The sequence below is a fragment of the Electrona antarctica genome, assembly GCF_951216825.1.
Source record: "Electrona antarctica genome assembly, chromosome: 2".
NCBI lineage: Eukaryota > Metazoa > Chordata > Actinopteri > Myctophiformes > Myctophidae > Electrona > Electrona antarctica.
In genome coordinates this window covers 23,217,184-23,231,265 of record NC_136807.1, presented here as the reverse complement: position 1 = coordinate 23,231,265, position 14,082 = coordinate 23,217,184, and the positions used below count along the sequence as shown (strand labels likewise).

At 43.2% G+C, this 14,082-nt stretch overlaps 1 protein-coding gene across 1 annotated transcript in view; it reads right to left on the bottom strand.

Moving 5' to 3' along the window:
• The window catches only part of slc6a8 (solute carrier family 6 member 8), a gene marked incomplete at its 3' end in the record, with an annotated part of 59,300 nt that extends 48,920 nt beyond the window's left edge, over positions 1-10,380 (bottom strand). The window contains exon 1 of the mRNA XM_079494766.1: positions 9,142-10,380. Within this exon, the coding sequence (XP_079350892.1) occupies positions 9,142-9,496 (355 nt within the window). The 5' untranslated portion in view covers positions 9,497-10,380. The remainder of the gene's footprint in view (positions 1-9,141) is intronic.
• Positions 10,381-14,082: the final 3,702 nt, after the last annotated feature.

The window sequence follows — 14,082 nt, the reverse complement described above, 5'->3', positions numbered from 1 at the left end:
GCCACGTGTCAAATCACTGAGTGCTTAAAAGGAAACATCTAGCTGCAGAAACCACAAACTTACTGGGAAGTATATTTGTTGGATCATCATGCAATGTCACGAGTGGAAGTGCAAATACATCAATATGCATTTCCTTTTATGTTTAACAGTAGAGTGTGTACATGTATACACACTCTACTGTTTAGACCTCTATACTTTAAACTTCAAGGAAATGTGTGTATATATTTGCATTTGCTTGCAGAAACGCATTGCCCTCTCCCTATATTTTGGTGTTTTCACAGTTTGTTTTGGTAGCCCCAAAACATATCTGTCTACCATTAAACAGTTAACAGTTAAAACACCAGCAACCTACAGTGAGAATGCAGTGTGTTTCTGCAGGTAAACATCACCACACTACTCCAGAGGCTGATGACTGCTATAGATAATAATTGGTAAAAAAAAAAACATGTTTTATTTAAACACAGAGAAAGGATAATTACATACTATAGCCTTTGGCATATATGCCTCATGGCATCAGCTCTGCTTTGTTTCCTAAGAAGCAGGATCCCTCGATCATGCACATGGTGAGGAATTCAACTCCGAAGGTCCAGAATCAGCCATAACTGGGATTTGAACCCAAAACCCTCCTCCTGTGAGGTATACCATGTCCAGTGTAGCGTTACTGTTAACATATTCGGTGGGCCATCCATCCAGAATGGTATTCAGTGTGATCATTCTATATATATCACTAAAGTTGCATTGATGGCTATAATTTCTGTCGATGGTAAATCTAGCCGTGACCTTTTGCATTCAAAAGGGAAGTCTTCACAGGTCAGAGATGTGAGAGTGAAATTGACTCTTGTGGGCAACGAGTGGTTGCGTGGCATTCCGATGAAACTAGCCATCCTAGAGGAATGTGAGCCTTAAAGTCAATCTGCTTCTCAATTTACCTCTCTCTCTCTCTCTCTCTCTCTCTCTCTCTCTCTGTCTTTCTAAATGTGTGAACTGTGAACAAGACCTTTTCTAGCTTCTCTCTCTCTCTCTCTCTCTCTCTCTGGAGTGATGTGTGACCAACAGTAAATGCCCTCTCTCCCTCTCCCTGCCATTGTTTGTTTGATCTCTCATCCTTCCATTCTCTCACCCCTCCATTCAGTGCTTTATCTCTCTCTCTCCATCTCTCTCTCTTACTAAAAGTGTGTGAACAAGACCTTTACCACACACGCAGGTAACCTCTCTCTCTCTCTCTCTCTCTCTCTCTCTCTCTCTCTGAGGTAAAGTGTGTGAACAAGACCTTTTGGAATAGGACAAAAAGATTACCCTTTCTCTCTTTCATCACTCCTTTAATTTACCCCTCCTCTATGCTGTCTTGTGAAACAAACCTTTTCATCTCACTCTCTCCACCTCGCTCCCCTTCCCCCCCATCCTGTCTGTTTGTTTGACAGACTATAATTAGCATTTTAATGTAGTTACAAATAATGAGAGAAAAATAAAGAAAGAAAGAAAGAAAGAAAGAAAGAAAGAAGCCCTGAGTTAAGAAGCGCTTAACATGAACACAAACCTACTTCCGAGCAATATCTAGGACTGCCCTAGTTACATAAACAATGTGTTGCTATTTCAGGTTAATTAACTTACTCAAGAAAAATCCTCAATGAACTGATGTCCAAAGCTCCTGCAGGTTCATAAATAAAACCTTTTTATCTCATCACAGCCTTCCTCTGTGTCGGGGTGACAGAAGGGCTGCCTGAAAGGGTGAGAAGCTTGTGATGATTGGTCAGCTGCCATATCTACCCTAGGGGTTATACGGCAGCTGATGAAATTACAATCATATGAAACGTAAGCCTTGGTCCTGACCCATAACATTTAACGGGTATCTGTGTATGGCAAAGTGGGGTCCTGGAACCCCCCCAGGGGTCCTTAAAGGAGCATGAAACCCCATGCTGATTTTGTCATCTGTTTTTCCAGTTCAGGTTAAAAACCAATGACAGGCAGTCATTGACACACACACACACACACACACACACACACACACACACACACACACACACACACACACACACACACACACACACACACACACACACACACACACACACACACACACACACACACACACACACACACACACACACACACGCACACACGCACACACACACAGAGTTGTAACCGTTCCCCGCAGGAGGTGAATTAAGTCATGCTGACTTAGGGGCACAGAGAGAGGTGGCTGATGGGTAACATGGTGTCGCCCTGCTGGGAGACAGAGACACTGAGACTGCTTTTCTTCCCTACGGGACGCCGTCCTCTCCGCTCCGTCCATCACTCCGTCTCTACAGTTACCATCGCTTCTTTCCCAGCAGCAGGTTACTGTGTGTGCGTGTGTGTGTGTGTGTGTGTGTGTGTGTGTGTGTGTGTGTGTGTGTGTGTGTGTGTGTGTGTGACTCCCAGCATGCGTTTCTACAAACACATTGGGTGCGGACAAGATGTTTTATTACGATGACTTTCTTGCCAGAGAAGCGGTTCTAAAACGTTTTAATTTCAGGGAGTCCCAGTTTGATTAGCATTAGGCCAGTGGTTTTTAATCTTTTTCATATCAAGGTCCATTATTTATTTGGCATTTGAGCCACGGACCACCATTTGATTAGATTAATTTGAGCCACGGACCACCATTTGAGCCACGGACCACCATTTGATGGATTTAGCCTCTCAGACCCAAACCTTTGAAGATTTTGTTGGATAAGATTTTGTCCACAATTCCATGCTGTAATGATGTGGTACCATAGGAGAGATAATAGGCAAACCTTGATCAAAATAACAATTCTTCTACATTCTCTAATTGTGTAGACTTTGTAGAAATAGAAAGTAGAAATTAAGTAATGCAGATGTTCAACAATAATTTAACACATTACATCTCAAGAGTTAAAGATCTATAGGTGTCTATTTGGTTAGCAACTCTCCATCATTTAGCTGGGGCGGCTGTGGCTCAGGAGGTAGAGCAGGTCGTCCAATGATCCATGGGTCGGTGGTTCGAATCCCGGCTCCTCCTGTCTACATGTCAAAGTGTCCTTGGGCACGACACTGAACCCCAAATTGCTCCCGATGTGCTGGTTGGTACCTTGCATGGCTTCCGCCGCAATCGGTGTATGAATGTGTGTGTGAATGGGTGAATGTAATGCACAATCTATGTAAAGCGCCTTGGATAAAGGCGCTATATAAATGCACCATTTACCATTTAGCTGGGGACCACCTGGAACCCCCTCAAGGGCCACTGGTTTAGGCTGCCGTTTGATACCTTTTTCTGTTTGTTTTTTTATCTCTGGTACCCCAAATCTACACTATATAAGGGTGTAAAATGGAACCTAATGGAACCACAAGGGTGTGTACACTCTCAAAGTTACAGACTCATAACTCCTCAAGGGCCCCTGGAGGTCCCCGGACCCTACTTTGAGAACCACTGCACTAGAGCAATACGCACATTCACCTAATTGGACACACACTTCTTCACACAAATTGTATTTTAAGCCTGAGAGTTAATTTACATCAGACATTATTATTTATCAGTAAAAAATAATAATAATCAGCAATAGGAATTTAGGAATTTAATCAAGATTGCGATTGAGAGAGGCTGTCACGATTACACATTTAAGCTGACAATGAATTGTCCCACAAATAATTGAGATTGTGTTTGTGTTTTTTGCATTGAACATTGTGGAACATTACAATTTGTATTTCTGTTCGGCCTTTTAGGCTACGTAATCAAATTGCACAGTGCAAATATGACAAATAACTTAAATATACAGTACTGTAATAAGAAATCACTGATTCCTTTCATTTTTTTAAAATAATTGTTTCTTTCCAAAAAAAGTACAAAATAGCGGTAATAGTTGATCTACAAGCTTACTGTAACCTTGTAGATCTGTTATTTTTGACAAATGTATGGACATCTTTCAACATGGAAATGTTTGAAAAGTATGCAAAAATAATTGCAATTATCTCAAATAATTGCGATTAGGCGATTATGTAATAATTGTGACAAGCCTACTCATGGTAACATATAAGGATAATATGGCTAAGCGCTGACCTTGCACAGCGACCTTAACCTTTTACCCATCTTGAACAGTAAAATCAAAAGCACGGGTCATTGCCCTACCCCCAACTCATCTGCCAAGTTTCATACAAATCGGATTAGAATTGTCTGAGTTATATCACAGTGCCAGACAGACATATGCTAGTGATTAAAATGCTCCCAACTCTGCTGAGTAATGCAGTGTAATTAGAGCTGAACTCCGCAATGTCCTACTCAGGCTTTTGAACCCAGTTCTACTGCTGATGAGCTAATACAGAAAGCCTGTTTGTGCAAAGTATGAAGTGCGCTTTGACCTTCATGCTGTACCACTTGACAGTGAGTTGTGGTCCTACTTGACCACTGGATGTGAATTGTCTCAATAGAATAGCAGGCAGTCCAAGAACCTGTTCTGACATATGTTGATCCTTCCCCATCCATCCTTCCTCTTCGATGTCTCCCTTTTGAGTACTGATACCTGTCCATTCAAACCCTAGACGGGCCTGCCCCAAAGTTATTAGTGCAGCCGTGCCCGGCAGTCAGCGAGTTCTCAACAGGCCCGGAAATTTAGGCCAAGCCCTACCTGGGCCCTCATCAAACCCTGTACACTCAAGAGATTGTCCCCACTACCACCCTTAGATCCATAAGGGAGCAGACCTCTTCTGCCATTCCATATGTTGATCTGACCTCTTCAAACCTGCTCCTTAATAAGGTCCTTATATGGCCAGTACAGAATTCATTCAATGTTGATCTGACCCCCCATGCCAAAGCGCCAGCGCTCGGCCAGCAGTCTGCCATCAACGAGGCGGATGCGTGCACGCGACCTTGAGGTTATTATTATTATTATTATTATTACTTGCTCAAGCAGAGCGCGCAAGTAATAGTTTTCGCCCATGTCGCCGTTTGATGCGTATGCACCGTGCCAGCGCATGACGTAATGACTACTTGTGCTTGATATGGCAGTGGTGTCAGATTACATACATGTATACATACATGTATACATAGGGGCATTACCTTTAATCCTCCCGACACTAAAACATATCGGGACATTTACTCACAAGCCATAAAAATGGTCTGCGATCCATGGGTCCAGAACCAGAGTTTGGGGAACAGTGAAATAAAGTATAAGCATAGAGTTCCTTACACAGAAGCAGGTTTTGTTTTGTAAGTGCACATTCAATCTAATGCATCCAAACAACAACAACATTGTTCTGTCCATTCTGTTATCAAAGATAGTGACTCAGTCAACCTCACAACAAGGTTGTTTTATCACCAACATGCAGGTTACATCAAGTACTCAACCAGCTCCGAATCACCACTTCACCCAGTATTTTTGGCTCTGCACTGTGACGCAGGAAACAAATGAAAGCCGTATCGAGCAGTGAAGGACAGAATGTTTTCTACAGTGCAGAATGTTATGGGTCAGAATGTTATCTCTACTCTTCCGTAGTTTGGTGTAGGTTGACACGTATAAATCAACAGATATAAGTGTCCTCCCATGGCATAATTACAGGTGGAGCGAATGTTCTAAGATGTGAAGGAAAATTAAGAATGATTTTGAACTAAGAAGCATACTCTGTGTGTGTGTGTGTGTGTGTGTGTGTGCGTGCGTGCGTGCGTGCGTGCGTGCGTGCGTGCGTGCGTGTTTAGTTGTCTCACACTGAAAAGTATAGTACAGTATGGTGTTACAGTATCATCTGTTAGATGTCCAAAACATTCGGGAAGGATAATATGACCTTGACCTGTCATTCAAGGCTCTGCCTCCTGCTGTCATTTTAGCTGCAGTCTTTCATCACTCATTCTCAATAAAAACATATTCTTGGCAGTATACTGTAGCTGCTCTAACCAGACTGACCAGTGTGTTTCACAAGTTTTCAAATATTAACCACAGTAACACAGTCAGCACAATGCAACGCGACAGAATAGAATGGAATTCAGCAGCAGTGAATCATAGAAGAGAATTACATAACATATGCGGATCTCTCCCTCTATCGCGCACACACACACACACACACACACACACACACACACACACACACACACACACACACACACACACACACACACACACACACACACACACACACACACACACACACACACACACACACACACACACACACACACACACACACACACACACACACACACACACACACACTGCACCATTAGCGAAACCCCATGTGGATGACTGACCATGTTCATTACAACATGTAATGTACACAAACAGACATACGTATTCATACAGTATACATACATACATACAGGCAAGGCAGGCAAGACAGACACACAGCCAGACAGACAGACAGACAGACACACAGACAGACAAACACACACACACACAGACAGACTGACACACAGCAAAAGATGGGAAAGGACGGACACCCGCAGCGCCAATGACATCAATGACAAACAGCAGTGACATCACCAACACTCCGACACAACACTATTGGACGGGGACAAAGAGTCATATCATACGCGTTAATCACAACAACCAATCAGGTTGGTCGGTTCCAAACATGGGCATTGTGATGCAGAGAGAGAGAGAGAGAGAGAGAGAGAGAGAGAGAGAGAGAGAGAGAGAGAGAGATGGAGCGAGAGAAGTGGGGATGAGAGAGGAGAGGAGCAGAGAGGAGAGATGGGACAGGGCAAAACAGAGAGAGAGCCCTCTGGCAGTTATACCAGCTACAACAGTGTTTATGATGCAACATGGAATATTATTATCCATATATTAATTAAAGGCGAGGTGGTTTTAACAATTTAGGCATTTATGCAGACTCCCTTATCCAGAGCGACTTACAACATGTGCGAGATCGGCATGCTTATGCCAAAGGGGGTGGTGGGTCTGTTCGCAGATTTTAGAGTCGTATGCAATGTAATGCCGATGATGACACAAAATAAGGAGATTTTCCCTCTACATTATATACAGTATTATCTCAATATGTCAGAACAATAGGGTTTTTGGGGAGGTGGGTCACTCAATCAGTTTAGTAACATTTGCATCTGCGACTGCCCAATGTTTTAGAATGAGCATACAGAACTTTAACATCATGCCATAATCTAGTAACAGTACTAAAGAACTCATCAACTGAAATATACTGCCATCAAAAAGGGAAAAAACCTTCCATGGAAGGGACTGCACACCCCAGGGAACAGAGACAGACAACTTACTGCATCAACTTATTTATTACGCGTTTCGCCGTGAGCTTCGTCAGGTGCTATACTGCCCTTAATAATGACCATGATTAATAATAATAATAATAATAATAATAACCCCCATCACAACAACAGACAAGAGAAATACATTAGCTGCACTTGGAGCTCATATGGTGCACATTGTATGAGTCCTGTCTACCAGTAATGCCTGCTACTTATACTTGGTTTGCACATCTTGTCTTGGGCTGAAAATAGCCGATCTACAAGATCAAAAGGCGCCACAGCTGTGACACCTTGTAGATCAGCTGTTTTTGGTGTGAAACGTTGGGTAATGGGTATATATATAAATCAAGCGTTAAGTGTCTCGGGAGGTCATTTTACCTACAGCTGCTGTGTCACATGTCCCAGGATGGATGGACACTCACACACAGATGTCTCCGCTCATAGAACCAAAGGGTCACTACTAAGTGTGAACCACAAACCCCCTACCTCTATAGACCCACACAGCCAACATGACACTATTGGTGGCAGTGTGACCCCCCCATCAAGACCAAAGGGTGTCGTTTAACCTTTGTATATCCATTGATACACTTTTGTCTCGCTAATCACGAGTCATGAGTGGTCTTTGACTTTACGTACGTAGCTCACAGCCTGACCGTTAAACTTGAAGATAGGCTTTTATTATTATTATTATTATCGATCCCCGCGGGACAAATCCAGCTTGCGAATAAGATAAGGAAATAATTGAAAAGACATTTTATGAGTCCCACTTCAACAACGTTAGGATTCATATTTGTTTACAAATTGCAGCATTTAACTCCCATTTCATTGTATATGGTTATAATGTGGCCAATACATATATGAATGGATTATGTATATAATTTGTATGTACTGGACAGTGAATATATGACTATAATGTACAATCTATCAACAATTAAACAGTCCATCTGAGTCCACTATCGTCTCTATCCTTTCCTGACAGAGACGAGAGTTCATTATAACTGGCACCTGGGATTCAAACCCTTGTCTCCATGCATGAGTCCACACAGCTACCGCTCACCAAGAGGAGAGCCCTACTTGGCCAGAGACTAATGTCCCAATGGAAGAGTATAGGGAGACCACCTCCAAACGCTGCACATGTATAGGCTACGTGTTAACATATACTCAGTAACTCCACTGTGTACTGTTATATTGTATTAACAAACTCTACCATACAGATGTACTGTTTATTATGTTACTCCACCTGACCATGTAGGCCTATAGGCTATTAACAAACATATATATATCATATACATACCATAATGTAAGCCTATGCCTACTGTAGGCCTACTTGTTGTAGGGCAGGCTATTGTGTTAACATAGGCCTACTCTACCTGCCATACAGGCATACTATACCATAGTTATATATAGTATTAACATACTCTACTATACAGATGTAGGCCTATTACTAGTTTATTGTGTTAACATACTCCATCTGACCATACAGTATAGGCTATTAACAAACATATATCATATATACCATTATGTAAGCCTAAGCCAAAGGTCTACCTGTTATAGAGCAGGCTATTGTGTTAACATAGGCCTACTCTACCATACAGATGTACTATACCATAGTTATATTGTATTAACATAGCCTACTCATAATACGTTTAAATTTAAGTTCCGGATTGTAGCTTTAACAGGCACCTGTCATAGTGTGTATAGGCCTACAACCTACATCCCAGCAGTCCATGTGCAAAGAAGAACACGTGGCATGTTTTAACCATAATTAAATTAAATATATAAGAGTTAAGTCTATAAGCTGCGACTGCATGGTGGTGCTTGTGTGAGATAACGGGATCACAGCGGGATGCCGCCGGCCTTGTCTTTACAGTAGGCTATACTACCAGTCCATAAAGGTCTTATTATAAGGGGGTGCGTTCGTTTTGCCCTCCCATCCCGGCCCTTACCTCCGCCGTTCTTGTAGCACAGGTAGGGGAAGCGCCACACGTTGCCCAGGCCCACGGCGAAGCCCACGCAGGACATGATGAAGTCCATCTGCCGGGTCCACGTCTCTCTCTCCTGGTAGCCGCCGACGACGCTCCCGTTCCCCGCCGCCTCCGCGCCCTTCTCCAGGCCCGACATGAGGCACGAACCGCCGCCGCCGGGGCCCGTGTCACCGCCCATCATCCCGCCGCCGGCACTCGCCGTGACCGGCACCAAGCTCCCGTTGACGCCCGGGTGGTCATTACCGTTGGGAATCAGGTGGCCTCGCTTCTCCTCCGCCAGCACGGAGCAGCTGTCAGTGAAAGCTTGCTTCTCCATTTGTTGTTTGTTTGTTTATTATTATGAACTTTACTCCTTCACACTTCTGTACTTTAAGTGTTTAAAGTTCTTTTTTGTTGTTGCTGTTGTCTCAGTCTGAGTTTTTAGTCTTCAGTCTGTTTTCGATTGATCCCCTGCGTGACAAGACACTTTCAGTTTCTTTAAAAAGTAAAAATGTGCTGATTTGTCCTTCCTTTATTCTCTAAAGGGAGGATTTGATTTAAAGTCAGTCTAAATTTAAAAAAACAAATCTCGTATCGGCCTAATGATATTTTTTTTAAATTAAAAATGTTTTAGAAATTCGGTTGTAAATTTAAAAACAAATCAGTTTAAAAATAAATGAAAACAAATTTGAAGGGAGAAGATGCGTTCGTGGAGAAAACAAAAAGAGGGGTTAAAAGGTAATACCGGTGTTTTAAGACGACAACCTTCAAAAACAATCCACGAAACACTTAAATGTAAGTCTGAAGAATCGCATGGGAACTTCGCTCAGTCAGAGGAGAACAGAACCGAGAGGCACGAGCTCTTTATCGTGCGACAAAATAACCGGGGAGCGGTTTACCGAAAACAAAAAACCCAAACCACCAAAGAAACGAACCGCTTTACCGAACAAAACCCCCAGAGCGGACTGTCAATGCTAGGTCAACGGACTGCGACTGCCTGCAGGGAAAGGGAAACTCAACGTCCTCGCTGGGTGGATGAATGAATGGATGGATGTGTGACGGAATTACATTCGGCTAGAGAAACGGATCGAGGACGAACAACATCTTAAACCGAAGCACCACGGGTTCAGAACATGGTTTTTGTATTCCCGCTTTTGTTCTGAATTCGGTGTCAAAAAATGGAAAAACCGTTCCAAAAAGCGCCGCGCAGTGTCCGTTGTGTCCGTCCGTGTGTTAATTAAAGCCGTTCCTCTGCAGAACACACAGCTTTAAATGGCAGCGTCAGACATGGGAGAGGACGTCATCGGGATTTCTCCCCTCCCCTCCCCTCTCTCTCTCTCTCGCTCTCTATCTCTCTCTCTCTCTCTCTCTCTCTCTCTCTCTCTCTCTCTCTCTCTCTCTCTCTCTCTCTCTCCCTCCCTCTCTCTCCCTCCCTCTCTCTCTCTCTCTCTCTCTCTCTCTCTCTCTCTCTCTCTCTCTGTCTGTCCGTTAGAGAGAAACGTCATCGGAATTCCTCTCCGCCTTTTCTCCTCATTTTCATTCATTCCCTCTTTCTCCCTCTCTTCCACCCTCTCTCTCTTTCAGAATAGCTACACAACCCAGATATCCTCCATTGAACACACACGCGCGCACACACGCATGCACGCACGCACGCACACACACACACACACAGTCACACACACACACACACACACACACACACACACACACACACACACACACACACACACACACACACACTTGCGTGACTTTAAGTACAGTAATATATGTTTTGTCAACACTGTTATTCACGTTAATGTCAATAAAGCTCATTGAATTAAAATGGTTTTAGTGTCAGTGCGTCCCAGCACGTAGCAGGTGCATAACTGTATGGGTTAATACCGCCCCCTCTGGCGTGCTGGAGTAAATTATGCACACACGTACGAACACACGCCAGTGACGCCACGGTGTGTGCGTGTGTGTGTGCGTGTGTGTGTGTGTGTGTGTGTGTGTGCGTGCGCGCGCAAGCAAGCACACACAAAAGAGAGAGAGAGATAGAGAGAGGTTTCCCTTGATAAAAAAAATCCTGCATCGCTGCATGCACTGAAACAGGTCTGTAAACTTTACAACATAGACTATTCTAGTTTTATCTCTGCTGTCTTGCACCTTAATTAGTAGTGGACCATAATTTACTGTCTCACCAACTGGGCAGATCTGAAAGGAACTATAGGCCTATCTTGGATTGGTTCAGTCGACTGCACAATGATTGTATTTTATTAGACGTCGTACAGGGAAAAAAACACATTAAGATACACACACAAGAAAGTTGTGCGACTTATTTCCAATGGTCCTTAATTGGTCTGAGACATGTAAAACATTGCAGCAAAATACATGCAGGCAGTCAGTACATCAATACAAATACAAAATACAATCAAGAGAGCTACACAACTTACAGGCAGCATCAATACATAAAATTGCATTATAAGTCATCATGACCATATATTCTGCAATATTTTTGAAAAGCCATGCTTTGAACCTTATCTTAAGATAAGGTTCAAAGCATGGCTTTTCAAACACACACACACACACACACACACACACACACACACACACACACACACACACACACACACACACACACACACAGCCTAGCATTTAATAGCGCGCGCACACACACACACACACACACACACACACACACACACACACACACACACCCACACACACACACACACACACACACAGCCTAGTATTTAATAATACATAATAAATGCTATTTCACAAACACAAATAACTAGGACATGTAAGATACAAAAGCCAAATTACAATTTAGGCATTAGCAGACACTCTTAATCCAGAGCGATTTACAGTAAGCAAGATAAACACAACATCATGCAGCAAATGCATAGATATATATAGTGTATAGTGCCTCAGTAATCTAGGATCATAGGTAAACCAATAACCTATCATCAGTCTAAACATTATAATAATATCAAAATTCATGCATTTCGATACATTGAAACTATAATATGCACTATTAGGATGCCATGCAGGTCAACTAATTAACCTGCAGGCATCTGTCCAAATAACATGCTATAATATCTAGTTTACATTCTAACCTTGGCATAAGACTACATCGTCAAGGCTAGAAAATGTAAAACAAAACTATATTAAATTATGAATATGAATTAATTACTTCTTCCACACTTTTGGTAGCACGCACTCACGTTTATTTGATATTAAGTTATTAGTGAATTCAATTTGACTTGAATAGGAAAATGCAAATATTCCCAGCCCACTTTATGTTTCAACCTATAATTCTTGAAACGTAAGGACCGATTCATGCTCCTATTTTACCGCTGTAGTGCCGAAATGATTTCGGCTCGTCAGACATTTTTCAGTAGCACCGAAGAGCCGACTTTAGGACAGTACCCGCCCCCCGAACCTCAAATGACGTCACATTGTAGGCTCTACAGAGCCAAACCGACTTTTATTCGGCTCTAAAATAGGAGTATGGGTGCACGGTGGCACAGTTGGTAGTGCTGTCGCCTCACAGCTAGAAGGTCCTGGGTTCGATTCCCGCTCGGGACGCTGTGGGTGCTGGCGGTGTGTTTCCTCCTCCGCGTCATCAGTGCCCATACCCGAGGCGGGGTTGGCGAAAGGGCCTTTCTGTGTGGAGTTTGCATGTTCTCCCCGTGTCCCCTAGGGTAGGTACCCTCACAAAAAACATGCAGTAATCCTGGTCTCTAAACTGCCTCCCCCTGGCCAGCCGGGGCACCTGATGGAGGGGAAAGGAACTGGTTGGAATAACGTGTTCCTTCCACGCGCTACGTCCAACCAGGGAAACTCCCCCCTGTCAGGTGTAAAGGAGCAACTTGGACACTCAGGCATGAAGGAAGCATGAGTTCAAGTCCGTTGCTCTCCCCATGTCCCCCATATATGGGGACTAGGTTGGCGGAGGGTGTGTAGTAACCTGACTGGGATAAAAAAATATAAAATAAAATAAAATAAGAGTATGAATCGCGCCTAAGTCGTAAAATCTAAATATATTGTCCCCTGGATTCCTTTCTCCATATAGGCCACGGCCATTTATGTTTACATAGATTTTCCGCCATTTAGAATTTTCTTCAAAACACACTGCTAAAAGGATTTAAAACCCAAGAAAGCCTACGGTGTGTTTACATTGGGGTCCTTCATATTCAATTAATCGGAACTCTAAGGTGCCTACCCTAGGGTAGGCGCCTACTCTGCCTATTGGCTGGCCGGCACTGGGATGAAAATATAACCGGTAAAAAAGAAAAGGACGAAAATGTTGGTCTTGTTTTGGGAAAAGGCGACAACATGAATTGGCAAAAACAAAGGGAGATAGATGAATGATAATACAGTTTCTATAGCACCTGATTTTTCCACCTACGCAACATCTACAGAATCCGTCCAATCCTTTCCACCCCTAACCTCCATAAAGTCATCAATGCCCTTATTTCATCACGCCTGGATTACTGCAATGCTCTTTACTCAAATCTCAACAAAGGATCCATACACCGCTTACAATTAGTTCAGAATGCAGCAGCAAGACTTATCACCTGGACCAGGAGGTCAGAACACATCACCCCAGTTTTAGCATCATTACACTGGCTGCCTGTCACTTTCAGAATTGATTTTAAGATTTTATTGTTGACTTTTAAAGCCCTTAACGGCCTGGCACCTGAATACATATCGGACCTCCTGGTGCCACATGTGCCGGTCCGTTGCTTGAGGTCCTCCAACGTATCCCTTCTAGAGGTCCCTAAAACCAATTTGGTGACCAAGGGCGACAGGGCATTTGCTGCCAGGGCCCCCAGGCTCTGGAACAGACTCCCACTGGACCGTAGGGTTGCTAGTTCCCTCACAATTCTTAAAACAAAACTTAAGACACATTTCTACAGTTATGTTTTTGGTTGTAAT